General features: G+C 42.0%; 3 protein-coding genes across 4 annotated transcripts in view; 2 read left to right on the top strand and 1 right to left on the bottom strand.

Moving 5' to 3' along the window:
- UBR2 (ubiquitin protein ligase E3 component n-recognin 2) overlaps nt 1–3488 on the top strand; it is a 55954-nt gene extending 52466 nt beyond the window's left edge. For both annotated transcript variants that reach the window (XM_012572359.5, XM_002195101.6), the window contains exons 46-47: nt 346–447; nt 1223–3488. In XM_012572359.5, the coding sequence (XP_012427813.3) occupies nt 346–447; nt 1223–1364 (244 nt within the window). In that variant the 3' untranslated portion in view covers nt 1365–3488. The remainder of the gene's footprint in view (nt 1–345; nt 448–1222) is intronic.
- A 4026-nt stretch (nt 3489–7514) lies between these two features.
- BICRAL (BICRA like chromatin remodeling complex associated protein) overlaps nt 7515–23817 on the top strand; it is a 70053-nt gene continuing 53750 nt past the window's right edge. The window contains exon 1 of the mRNA XM_072927524.1: nt 7515–7536. The gene's annotated coding sequence lies outside the window, so the exon portion shown is untranslated. The remainder of the gene's footprint in view (nt 7537–23817) is intronic.
- Nucleotides 14021–23694, bottom strand: PRPH2 (peripherin 2). The gene is made up of 3 exons (XM_002195165.7): nt 22493–23694; nt 19544–19790; nt 14021–14395 (listed from the first exon to the last, which is right to left on the bottom strand). The coding sequence occupies exons 1-3, from the start codon at nt 23071–23073 to the stop codon at nt 14159–14161; spliced, it is 1065 nt and encodes a 354-aa protein (XP_002195201.1). The 5' UTR covers nt 23074–23694; the 3' UTR covers nt 14021–14158.

The raw sequence follows: 23817 nt of genomic DNA, 5'->3' as shown, positions 1-23817 counted from the left end.
AGTTGTCTTCCTGCATACAGGGAAGGGTTAGATAATGTCTGTTTTCACTTTGGCAAAGATTAATGAGAAGAAAAATAGTTTTATTTTCCTGTAGTTCCCTTGAGTATTTTACACAGCCTGCAAATATTAAGACATGAAACGACATTGTTTTTAACTGCTCCTGAGGAGTTATAACAGGAAGAGAATGAGAAATGTAGTTTAAAAAAATGTGCTTTTAAAAATCTGTACGTACAGATTATACAGAATGAAAGTAGGCAAGAACTGGAAAAGCAGTGTCTATGAAAGTATGAGACACTATTCACCTCAAAATCAATACCTAAAAATCTTCTCTCTGTTTCTCTCCAGAGTACGAGAATGTCAGGTGCTATTTTTAGCTGGGAAAACAAAGGGCTGTTTTTATCCTCCTCCTTATCTTGATGACTATGGAGAGACAGACCAGGGACTCAGGTAAATATTTTAAAAACTGCATCTTTTAAAGACAGGAATTAGGAAAAATAACTTTTTATGTTAACTTTTTATTTTAATTATATTGGTTACATTATTTTTCAACATTGCTGCTGCATGTAGTATCTTCAGACGTTTTAATGTTACTATATGGGTTTAGGTAAAAAATGTTTCATTGATTATCTTCCCAAAATTAAAAACAGTTGTCTTGAAAACTGCTTAAAGTTAAATCTTTCTAGCATCTGTGAAGTTGACTAGAAACTAAGGCTGAAAATTTCATTTGTATCTAGTGCATTTGTTTTTATAACCTTAATATGTGTTAATTTAGTACCAAGTGGAAATACTATGATATTGTTTTATTCAATGTGGTAGTTCTTTGTCTTAACTCCTATCTCTGCTTCCTATGTGAGGCTAATTTAGGGACTTGATATTGTTAATACTTGCTATTTCTGAAACTGGCCAAAATCAGAGAATATGAATTGGTTCAACCCAGAGAGGTTGCTAAAACCCTGCATTTGGAGTTCTGTGGGCTGGATTTGACATTCCCAGAGGCTGGAGGGAACTGTTGAGCTGTAAGGGAGGGGCACCAGACAAGGTAGCACTGCGGGCTACTCATCCAAATACCTATTGATTTGCTCTGATAATAGAATAATAGTAAAGGGTTATCTAAATATTGTAGTATTTTATAAGGTTATCTAATACTTAGTATGTCACATCTGAGTGTTTGTGCTTAGTTGCAGTGTTTTATCATTCTTGATAAGTGTTATCTCCTTTTCAGACGTGGGAATCCCTTACATCTGTGCAAAGAGCGATTTAAAAAGATTCAAAAACTCTGGCAGCAGCACAGTATTACAGAGGAAATTGGACATGCACAAGAAGCAAATCAAACTCTAGTTGGCATTGATTGGCAGCATTTATAATGATTATCTGCTGAAGACTGGAACTTTATTAAAGATTTTTGTAATTCAGTAAGCTTTTCAAAGGAGGGATGAGGAAAAACGTCTAAGGAAAAAGCCCCCAACAAACTCAGTCCTGTTATTTAATCTTTGTTTTACAATGTATTTCATAAAGATACCAATTAACATTAATCAAGCAAACTTCTTTCTATGTAAGCAAATTTTATTAGTCCTATAATTTGCACTGTGCTTTCTTCACAGAAATGTCTTGGGTTATGAACCTGGGCAAATGAACTTAAGTTTCTGATAAAAAAAAGAACGACTCTTTTTGGAAGTCTGACTATGATTTTTCACATGAACTGAAGAGAAAAAGACTGCTGAAACAGAAACTAGATAGAGCACAATTCAGGATTGTGTTTTGCCCCTGACTAGTAATCTGAGCCAGTTTATTTATTGTTCTGCATTTTAATACTTATTCTGTGTGTACATGCAATGGAATGAAGTAAGGAAGCAAATAATGTAGCAAATGGATGTTTCTGTCTGCATCAGTGGACAATTCACTCTTTCACGTGGTGTTTCTAAAAAGGATTTTGTCATTTGTACTCTTGCAGCTTTCTTGCTTCCAGTTGTTTTCTAACTAAAAAAACCTAACACTAGCTTTACAAGTAAAATAATTTAATTTAAAGCTTTTTCCAGAGCATTGCACTCCTTAGAATTATGTAGTTTTTAATTTGAATTTAGCTGGGAAACCCTTTCACTTTCAATTACATGATTGGTTATTGGTATTCAAGGGTTGACATTGTGGTTTAGAAATTATTTTAAGATAACAATATTGTGCAAAAGTCATGAAAGCTGATTTTATGTTAATTTTCAGAAGCACAGAAGATACTTTCCTCATTTTTGTTAACAGTCAACTTTTAAGGTGCAAATCCCATCTTCTTTTTGTTGCGGATAAACTGAGTGGTTTCCTCTGGCTTTGAAGGGCCACAATCACACTGCCCACATTTTTGATTATTTGTCCCCCTGTTGTCCCATTAAGTATATTTACTTTTTGGTTTGATTTAAAGCTCTGTAAAGATGTTTGCATATAGTATATTTTATAAATATATTCTATAACTGCGCAGATTTGCACTTGATATGAGGGTGCCTGAAGGCAGTGAGTTTTCTAGTTGTATGTAATTAGACCTCCAAGGTGTCTCTAAAAATCTCATTATGCTTACTGATTTAAAATAAAATCCATTACCTTTCCCTCTCCTATCTTCTGACAAATTAGTAAAATCTTAATTTACATAGTTCTGTTTCCTTAATAGTCTGTGGTTCTTTTAGTTAAGTCTTAATTTCTGACTGCGTCTCAGCCCGGAAAAACAATTCCCTTCACTGTCTGCCAGGTCTTCAGTTACACTTGGTCTGACTGAATTGTTCCTATTTTTACAGATTTAATGCTTCAGATAAATTTTGTATATTCATGGTGTACAGGACAGTTTTTCAAACATTCAGTAATAGTATTGAGTGAAGATGTGAAGTATCAAATAAAGAAACTTGGCCAATGTGGATTTCCTTTTCTTAACATCACTACAGACTGCTTTTGTCTCTGTTATCTGTCATAGATTGGATTATTTGAATATTGCTGTCACTTTTTAGGAAGAGACATGGAGAAGTTGCAGGGGAAAATGACATTTAATGCTTTATCTTTGCCCTTCCCTAATTAAGGTGGTTGACATACCAACAATTTTCTGTGCATGGTACTTAGAAATCCCACTTTTTTGGTGATGTTACTATTTCTTTGCTTTTTAAGCTGTGTGGCACAGTTTCAAATAATGTGTAACTGCATTGAAAAACTCTTTTCCTGTAATCATAATATTAAAAAGATAATCAACAATTCTGACAGATTTCTCTGTGCAAACCAAAATACTGACAGCAAGAAGGATTTTTTGGTTTTCCTCTGGGGTCAGAGTTGGATACTGCAACCACAAATAGTTGCAAAGTATACAGTTTATCATTTTTTTTAGCAATTTGGTCATTCTTAACTCAAGACTTCTCTTTCCTGATTTGTTTTGCATGTGTTTATATTAATGTAGAAATATTTATATATAACATTGTTTCAGTATCAGGGAAATAATATCTGTAATAAATTGGCTATAACTTTAATATTTATGGATTATGTGTGCAATCTAGAAAATATTGTTTGTGGGGGAAGAAAAAAAAAATAACAGAAGCTACAAAAAGTCCCAGATACAAAAATGTCATAACAAAATACAAAACAAAGCTGAAAACATCAAGTAGGAGCTTTTCATGTCAGCATTCAATAAGTACTTTTTAAATGTTGTTTTTAGAATTTTGCTGAGCTTGTTCCTTCAAGTGTGCCCCTTGTTAATCACAAGCTGGCAGAAATACCTGGATGTGCAACATCTGCAATTCCCTGGCTATAAGTGTAAGATGATTATATTATTAGTGTCACTTGCTTCAGTCAGCTAAACCTTTCTTGACCTCCACCAAAAAGTCTAATCGTCTTTTTAAAGGATTGTAAGTTACATTTTATAAAGGGATAAGGGTTGAGGTGCACATCAGTAATGTTATTTACTCTGTTCATACTAGAAGATAACACTTTTTACTCCCACCAGTCTGCCACAGGAGGCTCATTTTTACTCTGCTCAAAGTCTGTAACCAGGATAACAAACTCCTGATGCCTTCTGACTTGTGCCAGGAGCCAGTGCTGCCACAGCTCTCTAACCACCTCATGTGATGTTACAGAGAAATTAAGTGCTCATGGATTCTCAAGACTATTTCCGTTTTCAGCTCTCCTCTGGTTCTCTGCAGCTTCCTCCCATGTCCCTCAAACCAGTCTTCAATGCTGATCACTAAGCAAGTAAATTTCATGCCTTCCCGCTTTATTAGCAATGAGAACAACCTGGACTTAAAGGGCTCAGTTCACTCCTTTTCCTGGGACAGTGGACATGGGGTGAGCAGCTGCACAGACGCTTTTTTGTCCTTTCTCATTCGATGTGAGCCCTGGCCAGCTGTTGTGCTTGAGCCCTGGCATCTCATTTTAAGTATATTTTATTTTTTATTTTATATGAAATGATGGTGTTCTGTTTGGAAGCTCTGTCATGAAAATTTTCTGTGTGGCCTGAATTTGTAGAGGAGAAACTGGATGCTCAACCCACCTTCAACATTAAATCCCAGCTATTTTCCTCTCTGGAGGATTAAATTGTACAAGGAGAGTTGCATCTCAAATCTCTTCATAGTAGTGTCGTGTCATGATCAACTGAGTTTTCAGTCAGCTTCCCTTGTGCCTTGGACTCTCCTCTGCTCCTTCTAGGAATTGCCTCCAGCAGGAGGTGGTGACCCTCTGTTTCCATTCTGCTGTTGGGATTATTGATTATAGAAGTCAAATATGGCAGTATTAAACAGTTTGGGCTTGAATATCAGCCCCTGCAGAATTCTGCTTGCAATTGGTTTGCTTCCAACTGTTCATTGCCACCCTGTGAGGCTGAAAATCCAGCCAAGATTCTGTCCACCTTGCAGTCTGCCTAGTTTACATCTCCCCAAATTGGTTGTGAGGATGTCAGAAATCATATTGATAGTCTTCTAAAGTAAGACATTTTCTGTACAGAGAAAGTGTTTTACAGCAGCGGAATATATAAAAATAGGCACCTCTGGTAATAGCAAGAGGTACTGGGCTCATCTTTGTGGGGTTCTCTGGGATCTGGGTATTTTTGTATTGGAATCAGCTTAGCTTTTGTTGAGTTAGTTCTGCATAACAGTGGGAATGGAATGGTGCTTTTCATATCTTAAGTGGCATTAAAGGAAATTCCATAGGCAGGCAAGTCCTTCTCTACCATTAGCTGTTCAGTTCCTCAGCTGTGTACGGTGAGGATTGCCCCAGAGTTCTTGATGCTGTATGGAGAACGTCACAGACTTCATGGGAACAGCACTGCATTCAGCTGTTATCCAGGCTTGCCTTTGGCAGGATGCTTCCAGGTGCTGAAGGAGTGGTGCAAGGCAGGGAGCCTGCCAGCCACCCCTCTGCATGCTCAGCTAGCACGTTGCAGCTTGGCTCTCTTTCTCTGGGTTCAAGCTGTATGGAATGGCTTCCACGTCTCCTCAGGGACAGGCACACAGAAAGGTTGCTTAGCAGCAACGGGAAGTCTTACAGGCAAGTTGTCTGTAGGGAAATGTCTCTCCTACCATGAATTATTCTTGGTTTGGTGTTTTTTTCCTCTTGGGATTTGAATGTGGAGGAATTAGAGTAGATTTGGTGTTTCTTTTTGGGCTGTGTTCATGCAAATGCTCTCAGGAAGAACTGTACTAAGTATTGCTGAAACAAAAGCTGTCCATCTGTTAGTGACTGATGGAAGCCACGTGGATGCATGGATAGCAAACTTGCATCTCCAGTTGCTGACAATTTCAAGTTATGAGTGAGCTTTACCCTGTGGGTGTGTCATTTGTTGGTTTGGAGAACCGGCAATGACTGATGGAAGGGCATCACTATAAGCCCGGGACAACTGTAAAAAACTGCTTGGCTGCTGGGGCTGCAGGGGGAACACACACCACAGGCAGCTCTGGAGCTTGGAGGCATGGCCAGGAGGAGCTGGAACCTCCCTGCCTCTCCTTACTGCCAGCCAACAGCGCCCATGGAGTCTGGGGATTCTGCTATTGTGGAAGTTTGAGCTGTTGGGTCAGGGACAGGGAAGAACTTGGGGATCCCAGCCTTGTCTGAGGCTCTCCATCTGTCAGCGCTTTCCCTCAGACCAGGTTCTGGAAAATCATCCACTGGAAAACTCAGCAGCCTGACTGAAAGTTCCACAGAGCTGTGCTTTTCAGACAGTTCAGCAGCTTTCTCCAGTAAGGGGAAGAAGGGATTTCATTTTCCATTTTATCCCAAGACTAAGGGTCAGGAGAAATAGTGATTCCTGGTTCTGTTCTGGGAGAATCAGTCTCTAATGGCTAATTTAGGTGTGACTTTTATGTAACAGCATTGAGCTAGTTTTGTTGATAATAGTGTTTGTCACCTTATAAGTAATCAATGTATTAGTTAAATGTGTTGCAGGCTGATAGTGCCTGTGAGCTGCAGTAAAATAGTTCAGGTTTCTACAAAGCAGAGCCCTGTGATTACCACACATTGGTCATGCCTTGTACTCCTCTGCTCATGTCAGGAGTGCTTTGATGCTGCTCAGTGCCCCTTGTCACCAGCTGGCCCTGAGAAGTAGCTGAGCATTTATGATGTATTTATTTGTGAAAGCTCAGTACTAAAGTACTGCTCAGTGCTTCAGCTTGAAGCACTGTAGCAGGGCATGGTGATTTCTCTTATTGGAGTTCACTGTAGCCACCCACACACACCATGCACACCAAGGTGTTTGTCCAAGCAGTCTGGCCAGGACTAGGTGCTACAGAGGGCAGGAGCAATGGCTTTTGGAAATGTTTTTTATATTCTTTGGGGCTCAGTAGGACCTGTGGAGCTGTATTTTGCCTCAGTATCCTGCTTCACCCATCCTAAATCTCAAGTAAGGCTGCCTGTTGCCTTTTCTTGTTTGGGGTGCCTTGGCTGGTATAATAACATGAAGAGGAATGGCACACAGCACATGCTCTCCCTCGTGTTGTCAAAGCACAGGTCTGCTGCTGAGAAGGCGACTGTACCCCGGCCATTTGGAGCTCAGGCTTGATGGGCTGGGTGGAAACGACACATTTCTCAGCATCTTCCCACTTTATTGCTGTCAGTCACATCCCTTGTTATCCATACATGCTGCTCTTTAAAGGCTTGCTCAGTTATTTCTTCTGCTGTTTCATACATGTACGTTTCTATTCATACTTCATTCGTGGCAGTTTCAACATTTCTTCTACAAATCTTTGTTCCACAGATAAAAACTGCTTTGCATATTTTTATCTTGAGTCTTTTGCATATTCATCCTGGCTTTTTTTCCTGCTCTTCTGCCACCTTTCCCCCTCTCCTGGCATGCAAACATTAGATGCCCAAATCTTACATCTTTGATGGAGAGATTTGTCAAGCACTCCTCTCTTGGAGGAAAAAAGAAGAGGGAGACTATGAGGAGTTTCGCAGTGCGCCAGGTGTAGGAGCTACGAAATGGCAAGTACTGATCTTCGTCTCCATGACAGCAATGATTAAATGTTACTTTTTCATCAGTTTGTGAATATATATTTTCACAGTCTCTTTTCAGACAGCGTGAGCTTGGAGGTGGTAAGTTTTCCAGCTTGTCCTTTGCGTGGGATCCTGGAAGGAAAGCCAGACTGGGTAGAGAGCCCTGGGCAGGGTGGGACAGCTGAGCTCAGGTTAGGGAAGGTGTCTGTACAGACCACTGTGGAATATTTTAGTGACTTATAAAACCCAAGTGTTGATTTGAAATCAACCGTGTATTTGAGGAACAATGTGTGAAACATATTTCTGTACTTGCAGTACTCTTAAGTGTGGAGGATGGTAAAGTGTGTTAATGAATAGGAGTGAAGATTATATAAAAATAACAAGGGCAAGGGGATCAGCAATGTGTTCACTGATGTAATTCACTGGTGTCCTCTAACTAGAGATGCCTGCATTAGAAAGGTGCTGTTTGCTCCCTGTAAAGACAGCTCCAAGAAGCCTTGGAGTATTTTTGCAGTGATTGTATCAGTGTCTTGGAATTAATGTGCAATTTAGCACCAAACACTAGAAGAAGAAAAAAATTCTGCAGTAATTGTTAAGCATCTACTTAATGCTGTTGAACTAGTCAGGCATCTCATGTGTGTATGATAATTCCTTCCAGGTCAGGTTTTGGTAATTCATAAAGTGCTCTAATAGCTGAAAGCTTGGAGCATAGCATGAACTCTGAAACAAAGAACTTTGTGGAGTTTTTTTTCTGTGTACTACTTTGTAATGCAGTCTTTAGGATACGCTCTGTCAGCTTGAACTGGATGGAGCTGAAAACAAGGATTTTTGAGGGTTTTTTTTTCTAATGGAGTGGTAAATGCTCTACACTAGCAACATGTGTGTCATTTGGAGCATGCAGAAGCACAGAGTGTTCTGCTGGGAGGCTGGAGGTAACTGCTTCTAATGCCATCATGTGTGAGACAAACATTTCTGTGTGGGCAGCCTTTGAAATTGTTGGGCAGATGTGGAAGAGCAGTTATCCAGGCATTGAAAGGTGTTACATCCATTTAGGACAGCAAACCCAAGACCTCATGTGGTTGCTTCACTGCCCTGGAGCACAGTGGGTGCTCAAGGTGGGATGCCCTGCTCCAGGCATGGCTGTTGAGGTGCACGTGGATTCCATCAGCAGTGGTTGTGATGAGACAAGGAAGGGGTTGAATCCTGCTCTCAGAGATTTGGGATCTACTTGTAAACCTTCACCAGTGACAGAGACCTGGACCTGGCTGGGAAGTATTTGAGGAGGGTGTGTGGCACTGGGAATGCCTACCTGTGTAAGCAGCACTCCTGGTGAGTGCCACCTTGCAAAGAGGGAGGAGACAGAAAGTGGTTTTCTCCCATTGGAGTCGGATATGGTGAGGTAGTAATTATTTGAGATCTAGACATACCACTGCAAGTTTTTCCCTGAATAAAATGTTTCCTGAAATGCATTTGATCCATTTCTAATATTACCTGATCTCAAATATAATCTAAAATACTCTTAAATAATAAAAAATCAACCTAGAGAAGTAGAACAAGAAATACTGTCAGAATTTACTTAAAATATGCCAACAGCAACATTACAGAATAAATTTTACTTATACTCTTGATTAATTTATGTAATTAATGAAAGATTAATTAATACAAAGTTGTGAATTCATCTTGTCCTTGTTGGTATGTCCCCTCTGTGTTTTTGCCATTTTAAACCTTAGCTTGTTATTTGTGCTGGAGAAAACACATGTATAAATGGGAAAACTCACACCCACCTGTCTAAGGCAGAGCTGTGCCACCCTCTGGACAGGTTATTTGGGTGACAGAAAAGGCAGGAGGCAATTTGTGAGAGGAAAACTTTGTGTTTGGGATCTGTGTGTGCCCTGGAACTGATGAACACAACCAGAGTCTCCTTCCAGCTTGGGTATCCTGACACTGGTGCCTGGCTGGAGTGAGAGCTCTGTGCATCTCCAGCTGGGAAGGACATTTCTTTGGTGCTGCTGTTAAATTCTGCATCATCACAGACTTCAAAGTGACTTCTGTGGGTTTTTTTTTTTTTTCAAGAACTAAACATTTTCACCCTATTACTAATGGAGTCAGTGTGGGGCATTTTGTGTCTGAGATTTAGTGCTTTGCTCTCCTTCTTCCATCACCCTCCAGCTGCAATTGTGCCTTTCCAAGTTCCACATGCCCAGGTCTCCTTGCTTCTGCTTTGCAATGTTTGACCCTGTTTTGCCCAGGGATGTGGTGCTTGGTTGTCTGGTACAGAGGGTATGCATCAGTCTGGTGGCAGGCTGCAGACCTGTCCTTTGGTCCTGGTGTCACTGTTTGACTGGCTCCTCTGCTTCCTGCACCACCTGTTGCTCTGGAGAGCTTTGAGAACAAACTGTGGAAATGTACTCCCTCATGGTTTATGGACCATCCTCTTAGAAACAATCAGGCAAGGGTAGTTGTTTGTATGTGCTTTGTGGGGAGCTGGTGGGATGGGAGCTGGGAATCCTGCTCAGCCTTCCTCTGTGGAGCCCTCCCAAATGTTAGGGAGGAGCTGCAAAAAGGGGTATCTCCCCAGCAGGGTGCTGCAGGGACTGTGATGGAGAGTCCACAAAGCTGAGCTCCAGGCCAGGCTTTCCTCCAGCTGTTCCACCTCACAACTGTGCTTTGGATTCAGATTCAGAAATACCAATGGAAATACTATGAAATGACATGAGAACAGCAAATGCAGCTGATTTGAGAGATGTGTTTTACTACTTCAGTGTTTCAGTCACTCACTGGTCTGATATAAATCAGAAAATGTTCCACGTAGGCACGACTTCAGATATGAGATAACTGCATTGCTGTTGCCAGAAATAAATTTGCCTAAGCCTGTGTCTTCCCCACAGGGGGCTGTTATCACATGGTTCCATTCTATTTTTCTGGCCTTATCTCTTAATTAACTAATCTCTAATAATGCTCTTTCTTTTTTTTTTTTTTTTTAATAAGCATTTGTGATCCGTCCCCTTTTTCCATTTATTATGCTAAGAACAGCATTGGCTTCTTTCACAAAACAAGCAAGTTGGGTGTAAATCAGGAACTGTTTTGCTGGGATTCCTTTATATCAACCTTGAAAATCTTCCCAGCCCATCAGGTAGGAGGTCTGTGGTGCCTGTGGGCCCGATATAGCATTCCCATGCTCTTTGCTAAGCTGCACACTTGCATTTGTGTGGTATTACCAAATGCCCAAGCCTATGTAATGCATGGAGGCTAATCTTGTCAATTGTATTAAGGCTACTTAAGAACTAATAGCTTTAAGGAAGCTGTTTATATTTCCTCCTTTAAAGCACTTTAGTCAATGTTCTATGTCCCTTCAAATAAATGTCATTGGTAAAATAATGCACTTTTTGTCATTCTCTTAAAAATGGTATTTCTGAAGAGTTGATACTTCAAGGCCTTGGGCTGAATCTGAGATCTGGGTACTTGGATTTAAGCTGCTAATCCATATGGAGGTACCTAAAAAGAAGTGGCCTGGTTTGCATGAATTAAGTTCACATCCTTCTGAAGTTTATTAGTTTCAAAATCAGGGCACAGCTCTGGAAATCGTCGGATTGCTGCAGGGAGATTTGACTTTGTGAGCTTTAGACTTAAATTTAAAATAAGAACAATGTGTTCTTTTGAATGTCCATTGCAAGTTAGATTTAAACAGAGGGAGAAAAAGAGGTTATAAAGCCAGCTGATTGTCCAAGACCCTGAGGATGCCAGTGGTTTCACTGGTTCAGCATGACCAGAACATCACGTTCATGGCTGTGAAGATGTTTTAATTCCTACGTACTACAAGAGGATGCTATTAAAATAGCACAGCAAATTCTGTTTCTAGTAAGAGGCAGGTGCTTTGGGGGTCTGCTTGCACATCCTGAGCTTAGCTGGGCACATGAAAAGAGGAATGTTTGCTTTCTCTCAGAGCATTATATAGAGACGGGGGAAACCTTCCCATGTATAGGAACACATAAAACAGATCCAAAAAAATGAATTCGGAAGAAATAAGTCAGCAGTAATGCAAATTAAAGAAATCTGTATTAAATTGTATATATTTAAACATTTTCTTTTAAGAGATCTTTACTTGCAATAACATTTTAATACCTAAATTTACATTTGCAGTCAGCAGAAATATCTTTATCTAGAACAGCATTTGCAGTATCACAAGTAAGTATGTGTAAGATTGGACGAGTGATATATTACATGTGATATTGTACAAAGCAGTCATATTACAATATTGTGGTAATCATAAGATGTCACAAAGATCTTCATCAACCAGGAGGCTTTATTTTAGACAGCATTAGCTGATATACTCTTTGTTCCCTGGTTCCAGTACCGTTCTTCATAAACCTGTCTCAGATGGTCTCTTTACCTGCCTGATACCATTGCTCTGGGAACTGGCTTCTCCAGTGTGGCATTGAAAGAATGGTTTGAAAATATGTTATGTTGCTTTAGCAATAATCTTATAAAAAACAGAGACCACAAAAAATTGGAGAATCCTGTCTAAATTAGTGTCCTAAGCCAGATTTCTAGGGCAGCAATAAATCTTGATCTCTTTGAAAAGTCAGTCTAGTCAAATAATGGGTATAGATCACAGCTCGCTGAAGCCTCCCAAGGAAAGACTGTGATTAATCCTTGTAACACAGCTCCTATCCACATGTGACTCCTCTGAAAACTCTTCTCTGGTACATGTGGCCACATTGTGTGCCATCCACAATCCTGTTCTTCTCTAATGGGGCAGCTGGCCCCAGTGATGGCCTGCTGAGCAGGGAGGAGCTGCTCTGGCTCGTGCAGTTCTGTCCCTCAGCAGAGCAAGAGACGATAGGCTGTGGTGAGTAGCAAGTTGGCCTTTTGTCAGTGCCCTTGTCCTAGTCTTATACACAGAAGAGGAGAGTGACTTTTTAATTTATTATTGTAACTAAATTAATGACCATAACTAAAGCTGAAAGCTTTGACCAGCTTTGAGAAAGTGAAAGGACACCACAGACACCTGTCAAAATCAAACTTTGAGTGCAGGTGGCTTGAAACACCCTGGGCACTGAGATGGAAACTACAGCATGAGGTATGGACAAATCCCTGCTTGTCCTGCCTTGAACTGATCTGTCCATCCTAGAAGGAACTGGGACAGAAGCCGGAGGAGCTGAGTGCTGCTGGGGCAAGTGCACAAGTGATTAAGAATGGAAACCAGTGGGCTGTGCAGTGGTGACACAGCTGCAAACACGTCCCCTTTGAGGGGCGGCCACCAGCCAGGGAGAAGGGACCCACTGAGAAACCTCTCCCAGGGACACTCCCGAGAAGTAGAGGGTTTGCACAGCCAGGGTGAAAGTCAGCGTGGTGCTTGGCTTGCAGGGAGGAACTGAGGTGTTTGCAATCATTGGTGCGGGGGGCTGGGGCTTGTTCTCTCAGGTTTCTTTCCCTTTAATTGAAATTATCTGGCAAAATAAATCCAAGATGAGGCCCTGTTCCCTTATTAGAGGCTGCATGCCACAGCAAACTCTTTTTGTGTTTAATTTCAACTTGAGAACAGCATCCTCCAGCTATGACATTATGGAGAGATGCAGCATATGCAAAATGTGCCTTCCCTTTGATTTAAAAGATATAATGAGGAGTACCCTATCAATGATAAAGTAAAATTTATACATTGGGCTTTGCTTGAAACCTAGTTTTTCCTGGCCTGAAAGGGTGAGGCTTGATGTATTTGTGGATGAATGGTATCCACTTTCTAGGCCCCTAGAAAATACTTAAAGTGTGAGTTCTAAGTGGGCTGGATTTGGGGTTGCCTTTTTCGTGCCTTAAAAATAGTTGGACTTGAATATTCTGGAGCAAGTTATGAGATGACATACTCTGTAAAATGTCCAGAGTAGCCATAACTGGCACATGCTCGTAGCCTGGATTCCACCCACTAAAAGATGAATTTTCTATGCTTCTGCAAAGAATTTAAATACAAGGTGAAGCATTAGTCTACAACACATTCAAGATACAAGCCTGCAAAAAAACCCTGAAAAATAAACCCCTTCAATCTTACCTGAATGTTGTTTTTATGATGCTTGGATGCTTCATTAAATTACAATTTTTGCTTAGTACATAAATTCTCAGCATAAGTTTGCATCTTGTTCTATGTACATCTCAAGAATACAGCAGAAAATACCATTGCTTAGCACATTAACAAAAATCACATATGAGAGGTTTGTCAAAATACCTGTATACTAAGTTATATACAATTCTGGAAATCCTTCCTTCTTTGAATTCTACCATGTTACTCTCCAGAAACCCAATCTGTTTGTACTTAAAAGCTGAAGTACAGAAAGTATGCTGATGAAACAACTTGAGCAAAAAATATTAACTTTTCAAATTCCACTTTTAATTTCAAAATAAGATGGAATGGATAGCCATGTGATGCCAGCAATCTTTTTTTTTTTAATTTTTTTTTCTTAAACTAACTGTCTCTGATAAGGGAACACGTCAATATTGCAAGTCCTAGTTGGGGTCATATTCCCAAAAGGATATGGGTATGGTGTACTCACATTGTGGATAAGTGTTTTATCCCAGGGTGCATTGTGTTGTATGTTCCCATGTACAAAAGTGAACATGCGTAGAAATGTGTGTTCTGGTGGTTGATACATAGCTTTTACAATGTAGATACATTCACAATTCTCAGTTCGTGTTGCTTTTCTCTGAGACAAAGTCCACCTGGAGGAGCAGCTCAGCTGACTGTTGTGATGGCTGGCGTCTTCCCACCTTCCTCTCCTTCGGCCCCTTCGGCTCCTGCTTCCACCTGGTTGAACTTACCCAGCTTTTTCAAGTTCTCCAGCGCAGATTTGAAAGTGTCCTTCAGGCTGTTCTCCAGGACCCACCCTTCGCTTTCGCATTCCGGGTCTTCGGGATTGGCGATGCTTTCCAGGGAGGTGTGCAGGAGGCGCAAGCCAACCATCACCGACATCTGTGCCAGGCAGAGAGCGTCAGCCAGCCCTGGACACTCCTGTCCCCCCTCCCTGTCCCCTGCTGGGGCAGCCTGGGCTGCTGCTCCGAGGGGCTGCGTGCCCAAGGGGCCTCTCCTCGAGCCCCGTCAGTGTCGGTGCTTTTCTGGGAAGGCATCCCTGGCTGCCATGTGCTGGATGTCCACAAGGCAGTTTGGGTGTGCAACACCGTCCTTGGCCACCACCCACTTAGTTTTAGCTAAATATTTTGACTTTGCATTGACTTAATATGTTTGGTGAATATATTAAGCTGATTAAGATATTAATGAATCAGTGTCTATGCAGAACGGAGCAGAGTTAGGATTTGAGCCATTAGTTTGTCTGCTTCAGATTCCGATTTTGTTTTAATATAGGTATGTACAAATTAGGAAACCAAAGCAGATCTCTCCCGGGTTCCACCTAAACCAACTCTTATATTTCTGATTAAATATTACCTAGTCCCAGCAGTCCTGACTGAGATTTTTTTCTGCGGTACTGTGTAACACTGCTGACACTGACAACATCCTGCACCTGCCTCCAGAGAGAAAGTGTGTTTTTAGCCAGTCTCCTGCCTTCTAACACTGTTCAGAACATTCTGACCTCACCCTTGTGGTGCTTGTGAAGAAAGTGATTGATGAGTGAAGCAGAGAAGGACAGAACAGCAGCTCCCAGAAGAGGCAGCCTACATCATCACAGAAGAGGCTGGTGGCTGGGATGAGGCAGCAGTAAGATTGGTTTGGTCCTTCACGTGCTGGGTAAAGCTCAGTTGGAGAACACCTACTGCTGTCTGGACCTCACAGGATTTGTTCTCTAAGGGAAGTAGGATGCCTCTGTCACACTATCCAATTTCCCAAGGAACTGATTACCTTTGGTCCTCCTCAACCCTGATGGCTAAAGAGGCTGGCAGGTTTAAGGATGCGATTCAGCCACATGGCAAGGCCAGTGGCAGAATTCACATCTGGCTTTTGGACTCGAGGCACTGCCCAAGCGTGAGCTTCCATGGGCTGTCTGCTGTGGTCATCCTACTTGTATATGATCAGTGTCTCCAAACTCTTGGAAGACTAAAGCTATACTTGTCTCCTATCAACGTTTGCAGATGTTCATATTTCTCTGCCTTCACTCAAGATCAGAACAGGAAAAACATTGGTCAAACAACCAAGTTTCATCAAATACTTCCATATCCAAAGGCAAATGTTCATACTGCTTAACACAGGAATGTATGACTAGCCACACTACGGTCACTAAGGTGGCTCTGAGTCTGGAAATAGCTTCATCTAGCCAATAATATGATGACTTAAATCAGTTAAAGCACTATTCTATAAAAGTCACAACAAGTGACAAATCCCATCATGTTAGATTTAAAGCTTTTGACATCTTCTTTCTACTCTGAGTCCCAGTTTTGCTGCTCTCACTCATGGGGCTGATATCTTTGAAATCAATGGCTGTTGCAAGTGCAGATAAACAGGGCTGGATGCAGGAAATGGCCTCCACATTGCTTTCTACTTGTGACCTCGCTGCACGTCAGCAGGAGCTTTGTTTTGTGATTGACTTGCCAAGTGCCCCTATTTGACAGCCAAAGTAGGTGGACTGGCTTCCTGGATAGCTCTAAGTCACTAAATATTATCATGCTTTTAAAAAGGAAGGTGCTTGTGCAGCACTAAGCATCTGACCCATCATTGTAAGAGATTTTGTGACATTTTCTCTTAGTTTAAGACTTTGTTCTCTTAAAAACCTTTCTAAGCAAAATTTTGAGTCCCTGAAGCTGAGATTCCTTAAAAGCAATGCAAAATGTCTGTCTCCTTGTCACCTCCACTGATCTGAGCCTGCCTTCTGTGGCAGATGAGAAGAGAGCCCAGGAAGTTTGAGACAAGTATCTGGTAAATTAGTCTATCCCCTATATGATCACAGAGAGTCTGGGACCACCAGTTTAGCTGAAATCTTGCACCAGGGAAGGCATAACCCCATGCATGTCCTGGGGGTGGCTGGCTGGCAGCAGCTTGGCAGCAAAGGGCCTTGGGGCGTTGGGTGACACCAAGCTGTCCCTGAGCCAACAATGAGCCCTTGTGGCAAAGTGGGAAAACAATATCCTTGGCTGCATTAGAGGAGTAATTGCCAGCAGGTTGAGGAATGTGATCCTTCTTCCCCTCTGCTCAGCCCTGGTGAGGCCACAGCAAAACCTCCAGCCTTAACCAGCCTGTGAGTTGTAGATTTGAGCTTAACCACAATCCAGCACAGAAGGCTGCGCTGTCAGAGCCCCAGAGCCAGGCCAGTCTTGCTGAGAGACGATTTCCCTGTCATGGGAACTCTTGTCATTTTACAGCAGCTTTAAAGTGCCAGGAAGAATACAGCCACAGTGTTTCTGCAGGGCTATGGCCACAGGGCTGGGCTGGTGCATCCCCTGCACCCCAGCACGTTCAGCCTCTCCAGCTGGGCCAGCAACACAAACTGTGTCTGTCTGGAGGGTCCCTGCTGCCTGTGGGTTTTGGAGATCACCAGGCACTCGCCCCTACTGTTAATGCCTCAGAGAGTTTACTCTCCAACACAGGATGTGCCTCCTGTGAATGTCTCAGTGCCCTCCTGGAGCTCGGCCGGGCCCGGGCTGTGGCACATGGGAGGTGAATCCCAGGCTCTTGGCTGTCGTGGCAGCTGTGACCTATCGAGATCCACATGTTTGCACAAGTGAAGGACCTGGAGCAGCTTAGGAACCAGCCTCAGCTGCCTATTCCTTTTGAAATGATTTATTCAGGGCACCCTTGAACCCCTCTTTTCCTTTTTGCTGTCTGAGGCAGGTCAAGAAGACATCCAGGCTTGCTCTTCTTGACCTTCTGCAGAGAAGCCCATCTGTTTGCCAGGGTTTAGCCTGAGGCGGCTTAGCCAGAGCAGGGTGTGATCTTTTTTTGTCATCCTCATGACTGGTTGTCACACATGGGAAGTCTACAGCTTTTGTTAGGAAAAGAAGCTTCTAGATATTAGCATTCTTTTCAAACAGAAGTTTTGATTTTTCAAAATAGGTTCATTCTTCCTTGTGCTTAATGTAGAAAAGTGAAACAGAGATGGGGTCCCTGTGCCTGTTTGACGTTACCTTTTTCTACAGCTCAGAATAACAGCTGTGATTAGTATTTCCTCTCCATGTTCTCTCCCCCTTCCCACACCTCAATTCCAGCAACCCAGCTGGAAGAGTTGTCCACAGCCCCCAGAAGGGCTTTGTTGGAGAAGCACCTGGTTTGAGTCCATGGTGGCTGCAGGTGTAAAGCAACCCCGGATTTTGCTTTTTCACTTTTCTGTGCCTTCCCAGGAAGTCAAAGTGGAAATGAGAAGCACAGAGCCAGCACAACCACTGCCCCTGGGCTCACCCTGCTCAGACCCACACTTACCTTGGCCAGGAGCTGGAACCTCTGCTGCCCTCCTGCTCAGCATAAAATTGTTTCCTACCCTGACTGGAATTTAAAGGAAGTTGTTATATTTCAAGGGAGACTAAATTAATGCCTATTTCCTTCCTTCAACATTTGCCTTAAAACCAAAGGGAATTTCAGACCCAAATCTGGTCCCTTTATGGTAGAATATCATTCAAGTAATACATATTCAGGAGGGCAAATTATTGTAACCCAGGATCATGTTGTTTCTTTCAAGTTTTGCCCTAAAAGTTCTCTGATTGCCTGAAAAAAGTCTTACCTTCTAATTTGAAAAAGACAAAGAAAAGAAGATCTTATTTCTCCTTATGCCACAGGCTGAATAAAATACCCTTAATTTGAAAACTCTCTTCATTTGAAGAGTTAGACATAAAATACTGCATTTTTATCACTGCTATTAATGTTAACATATCACTGTCATTAATCTCTTGCAAGTTAGCAGAGGTATGTTACAGGTTCCTAGTCATGATTTTTTGAAGCTGGCATTGGTATTTTTGTGCATTTTTCCCCTGAGTTTTTCAATTTCTTTGACTTTCAAATACAGTTGAAATTCCCCTCTCTTCAAGAGCTCTGCACTTGAATCTGGGTTAAAATAAAGACCTTCTGTTTTTTTTCTTGCCAGAATAACAGTGCAAAGAGGTAATACATTTCTCTGCAGTTCGGAGCAGTTATTTTTAAAACAACGCAACATGGAGTAATTTCATGATTTTTTTTCAGTTCACAGATTTAGGTAGGTGTTTATTTTCTAAAAAGCATCTTCATTCCTGGAAAGCTGTAGGCCAGTGCTTGTATCAAAATGTAACTCATCTTTTTTTAATTTGCATCTATCTAAATTTTTAAAAAGGCAGCTGAATCATTTAGATTAGGCAATGCCATTTGCAGCAGCCATTCCAAGGATAGGAAAGGATCTGCTGCACCCCAGGGAGCTGCACCCTTCCTTTTACCAGCAGGTCCTGCTTGATCTCCACATCCAGCACCTCACGTTCCAGCCCTCGTGCCACTGCCAGCCCACGCTCCCCGAGCATTAGTGTTGGTTAAACACCCTGGCTAGAAAACTGGCCTTCTCCCAGAGGCTGGGGATTCATTGCGTTGGATGAACAGTATTTTATCAGCCAAGCTGCACTTTGGGTTATGGTGCCCACAGACACCTGCCCTGGGCAGTGCCCTGTTTGCATTTGTGTCGTGGTTTTGGGAAGCAGAATAAAATGAATTTAATCCACTTGCTCCACCTAAACCACTTTTTCTGACCAAACACCTTGAAATCATTCCACTGTGTGTGGCTTAAAGCTTTATTTTGTTTGGGGTGTAAAACCTTTAACTGCATTTTCTGTCCCACTAATTACTGTCACATCTTTCTGATGTGCTGCTTTTTTGTATTTCTCATTCCCCACAAATGGTGACGTGTAAAATTAATGCATCTGGACAGCAGAGCCCTTGCACTCTCTTCCCTGCTCAGCACCTTGCCTTTGAGAGAAAATCACTCCCTTTTCCCCCTCTTGCTGTGGGATTCTCGAGGCTCTGTGCCCTGCTAAGAGGTGTCTGTGATCCCACACCCACTCCATCTCTGGTTCCAACCCGGGACCTTTCCGCCTTTACTCAGCTATCAGATATTTTCTCAGCCTAACAATGGGGAAATTTATTTTAAACAGATTTGCTTTTCACTCAGATGCCCATGCTGCAGAGCTGGCACTTCAGTGCAGCGTGTCTGGGGGCAGGGGTTACCTCGAAGAGCCAGACGAGGAGGATGACGGCGCCCATGGAGCTCATCATGCCGCTGTAGTAGTTCAGCAGCGCTTCCCGGCAGCCGCGGCGCCACAGGTTGAGCTCCTCGGTTTGGTAGTCGTAGCTGTAGTGGGCAGAGTTGTTGGTGACCTGGTACTGGATGCAGGGCCTGGGGGAGCTGGGGTTGCAGCAGCTGAAGGGGACGCCGTCCACCAGGTACCTCCCGTCCACGTTGCTTTTGATCCGGCTGCAGGCAAGGGCAGAAGGGACGTGAATGCACACACAGACACACAGACAGACACACAGACACACACAGACATATCCAGGAGCAAATCTGCATGAGGAAGGAAAGCAAGGGCAAAAAGGATTTCCCACCATGCCTTTTCTCTGTGTCCCCTTGTTCACATAGCGGTGTTGGTCCAGGGTGTCCTTTCTCTCTGAAATCCTTTTCTATGTCAAGGCTGCACTGAGTCTGTAATTAACTCCTTCTGGTGTCATTTCTTCAAAGAAATTAATTTTTAACAAAAGTGAATGGCTGAGAGAATTCAGGAGGGGCAGTCAGAAAAGAGTGATGACAGCATAGTTAGGACTGGAAGAGAGGTGCTGTAGCTGACCTAAACGTGGAAAAAAACTCAGAATAGCCTTGGAACCCACTATACCCATTGATCCAGCAAACTTAATAGCTTCTTTTTGATGATACTATCTCCAGGGAGGGGTTGTGTATTTATTCTTGGCTTGGGAAGGCAGCCAGTATTGAAAACATGAAATGTGTTTCAGCAACAGGATGTTGCAAAATTTCCAAAGTTCTTGCAGGAGCTCCCCAGCTATTGTTCATCTGACACTGTGGTTGTTCTCTGTAAACAGTCATTTAGCCTGGTGTCTTAGGAGATGTTTAGATGCAAGATAACTTAGAAGGCAAATAGTTCCACTGACTCTGCAAAAAACTATAATGAAAGGACTGCAGTTTTAAAACAAGCCATTTTGCTTAGAAAATCACAGAATGGGAAGTCACAGTGGTGCAGAGAGCAAAAAAAAAAAAAAAAAAAAAAAAAGAGCGTCTCTTGTAGCTTTCTATATGGATATTTTAAAATTGTGTCATAGAGCGAGAGGTGGTTCCAACAACCTGGTGAAGGGAAATTCAACTTTGCAATCATGACCTAAATATAAACAGCAAACACAGCTGAGGTTTTCTCCCTAAATGTATAGAGTGCTCTGGATTGGATCTAATTCTCATTCATGTGTAAATGTTCCACCAATTTCAGAGAGATTGGATATTGGATCAGGCCTTTGCTCTACAAATAATATAAAAATCCCACTGTGGGGGACGGATTCCCTCCTTCCTTGGAACTAAGGAGAACTTTACTATTGGCTTCAAGGGGGCCAGACTATCCTACCAGGAATGGGAGCAGAGATTGTGCACCACCACATAGTACAAACCTTGAATTCACTAAAACCCATTTGTAGATTTTTAATGCCCTAGTTCCTGCCTCAGTAGTACAAAGAAATTACCCTGAGTCTCAGTCACAAACAAGGCATCAGTTATTAAGGACAGTATAACCCTGTTTTCCCTCTGTCCCTCGCCCTTCCACTGCTGCTGGATTAAGCTACAGCTCTCAAATCTCCATATAATGCTGGCAAGGTTTTTTCAAGTAGTTATTTATATCCACATGCATACCTTTGCAATGGAAACACTCCCTTATTCAATGGTGAATGTATTTGTTATAACATCCTGCAGTGCTATGGGTTAAATCTGTAACAGTTTTCACTAAAAAAAGTCCTCATTCAGAACTGCAAAAACAACCAGACCACCCAGCAAGTCAAAAGAACTTGCAGAGAGACACACACAAGTGAAATACCATTTACAAAGTCAGGCAGGGATCCCAAGAGATCCCAAGATACACACAAAGCTTTTTTTCAAAATTACTTCAGACGTTTTTAATACAGGCAGTATATTTAAAAGGCAGATTGCTTCCAGTTTAAAGGATCCATTATGCAACCACAGAGCATAAACCTTAATGAATTATGTTCTCAAAGAACCCAGAATAACCATTTCTTTCCCCAGTGCCTAATTTTTTTAAAGGTTGTGGATATTTATGGCTAATACTACTTTTTTAATTTCAAAAGTTCATTTTGTTCTCATGTTTATTTTCTGCCTGAGCTTACTGCACCTAACCTGATTTTAGGATTACTGTCTATTTGGGCACTGACATCAAAGCCATTAAGGTGTTTCTGGTCAACAGCCTGATCTGGTTTGTACAGAAACAATAAACTAGTGCTGCTTTCATGTGAGGTTTTAAAAAATCAGGCACAGGACAGAACTTAAAATACATATGGCTACAAGGGCCACTGTCTAAAGCTAGGAACACCAGTTGATGCTCAATATTATTGCAGCACTGAAGCAATCCATTGAGTGAATATAAAAATAAAATTCTAAATCTTAAAGATCTAAAAGACATGAGTTATTGGCAAAGTGTTTTTGCCTCTATTTATTTCCATGCAGCTGATTAGCTGCCAATATATAAGTGGAGTTTTAAAAGTGGTATCAACAGTATATCTCCAGGGAATTCTTTTTTTTGGAAATTAATAAATTACATTGACATCTGCTTAAGGATTAGTAAAGTTCCGATACTTTCCTGTTGATTTTGGGAGTGTGGCTCAAGGTAATGGGTTTATAAAGCAGTAAAAGACAGTAAAAACTATTTAGCCTGTTTATATCACACTGGGTAAGAGTGGGAATTGTAGTTTGGTGCTTTTTATTTTATGTTATGGATGACTTTGGAGGACTTTGTCAGGGGAGGAAGCAATCCAGGTGGTCATTTGGGATGCTTTATTCCACAAGACCCCATTTTGCACAGATCCCCTTCCAGTCAGCGCCTCAGTGTTGGCACTTGAGGACAACATTGATCAAACATCGACACTACATGATACAAACCCCAACAAGTCACTTACTCTTTCACTTCTTTGGAGCTGAAGTCCAGATATCTGTTGCTGATCCACTGGATTTCGAACCAATCTTTGTAGCCGTTGTTGCCACAGCACTTGAACTCAATCTGGAGCATGTCGATGGTCTTCTTCATGAAGCATCTTCCAGGGGTGTCCGTGTCCCGGTAGAACTTCATGCCGTTCTTGAGCCCCTGGGCCAGGGTGCTCTCCAGGGAGCCCCGCATGAGAAAGCAAATCAGAGCCACGAAGAAAATGAGCATGTTAAAGACGCAGCACAGTGCCAGGTAAGGTTTCAGCAAAGGCTTCCACTTGGCAAATTTAGCGGGATCCAGAGAATCGTAACAAATTTTTCCAGCAAAACCATTGAAGGCGCAGGATAATATACCCATCAATATCAAAGAATTGGGCACAAAGTGGCTTTCATTATTGTCCATCACTTCACTTCGCTTCCGGAGCTCAATTTTGAGGAACAATCCCATGCTAAAAACAAGGATTCCAGCAAACACCGAAAACCAGTTCATGAGCCATAGTCCCTGTGCTAGTTTTACCCGTTTCTTCTGATTGAATTTGACTTTCAGCAGTGCCATCTTTGTAGTGGGAGATGTTGGAAGATTTCACAGCCTGGACCCCTCTTGTCAGCGTAAGCAGCTGGAGGCAGAACCATTCAGGCGTCGGAAGAGATCCCAAAGGGCACATTGGGAAGCAAACCGCAGCGCAGTCCTTCCATCTTGAAGACCCCCAGTTAGGATTCAAGTAAGTAAAATATTCAAAGGTCCCAATTAACAATGTCACATTAGTGAGAATAATGGGCAATTAGCACCTACAACTATTTCTGGTGGTTTCTTCCAAGCAAAGGAGAAACACCCTCAAGGTTTCAAATGATTTGATCTGGATCTGAAGACGTCATTCTAATACCTTTAATCATTTGATCCAATTTGGAGAAATGTCTGTCAACAGATGAGTAGAAGTAATCCCTCATTTTACTATTTAGTAGATTTGTGCTCTCCTATGATAGGCTGCTGGGTGGAATATGAAACCCCAGAGATATAAAAAGTTCTTTGTTGCCAGAAGAATATGGAACCTGTGAGGAAAAAGAAAGAGGGCTTCAAAAAAATATTTTAAAAGGCTGCTTGTATACAAACATACACTTCCCCACCATGATCCCAATATATTTGTACCTACAGCCAGACCTACATTCTAGTCCTTATCCTTCTGTGTTGACTTGAGATGATATCCCGTGGCTTATGTATTCTGAAAGCAGATAAGCGTGTAGTTTATGGTGACCTAAAACAACTAAGCTTAGCATTTTCTGTTTACTTCCAGGGCTTGTA

This window comes from Taeniopygia guttata, chromosome 3 (genome assembly GCF_048771995.1).
Source record: "Taeniopygia guttata chromosome 3, bTaeGut7.mat, whole genome shotgun sequence".
Classification (NCBI taxonomy): domain Eukaryota; kingdom Metazoa; phylum Chordata; class Aves; order Passeriformes; family Estrildidae; genus Taeniopygia; species Taeniopygia guttata.
The sequence above is the reverse complement of the archived record's forward strand: the minus strand, read 5'-3'. Positions and strand labels throughout refer to the sequence as shown.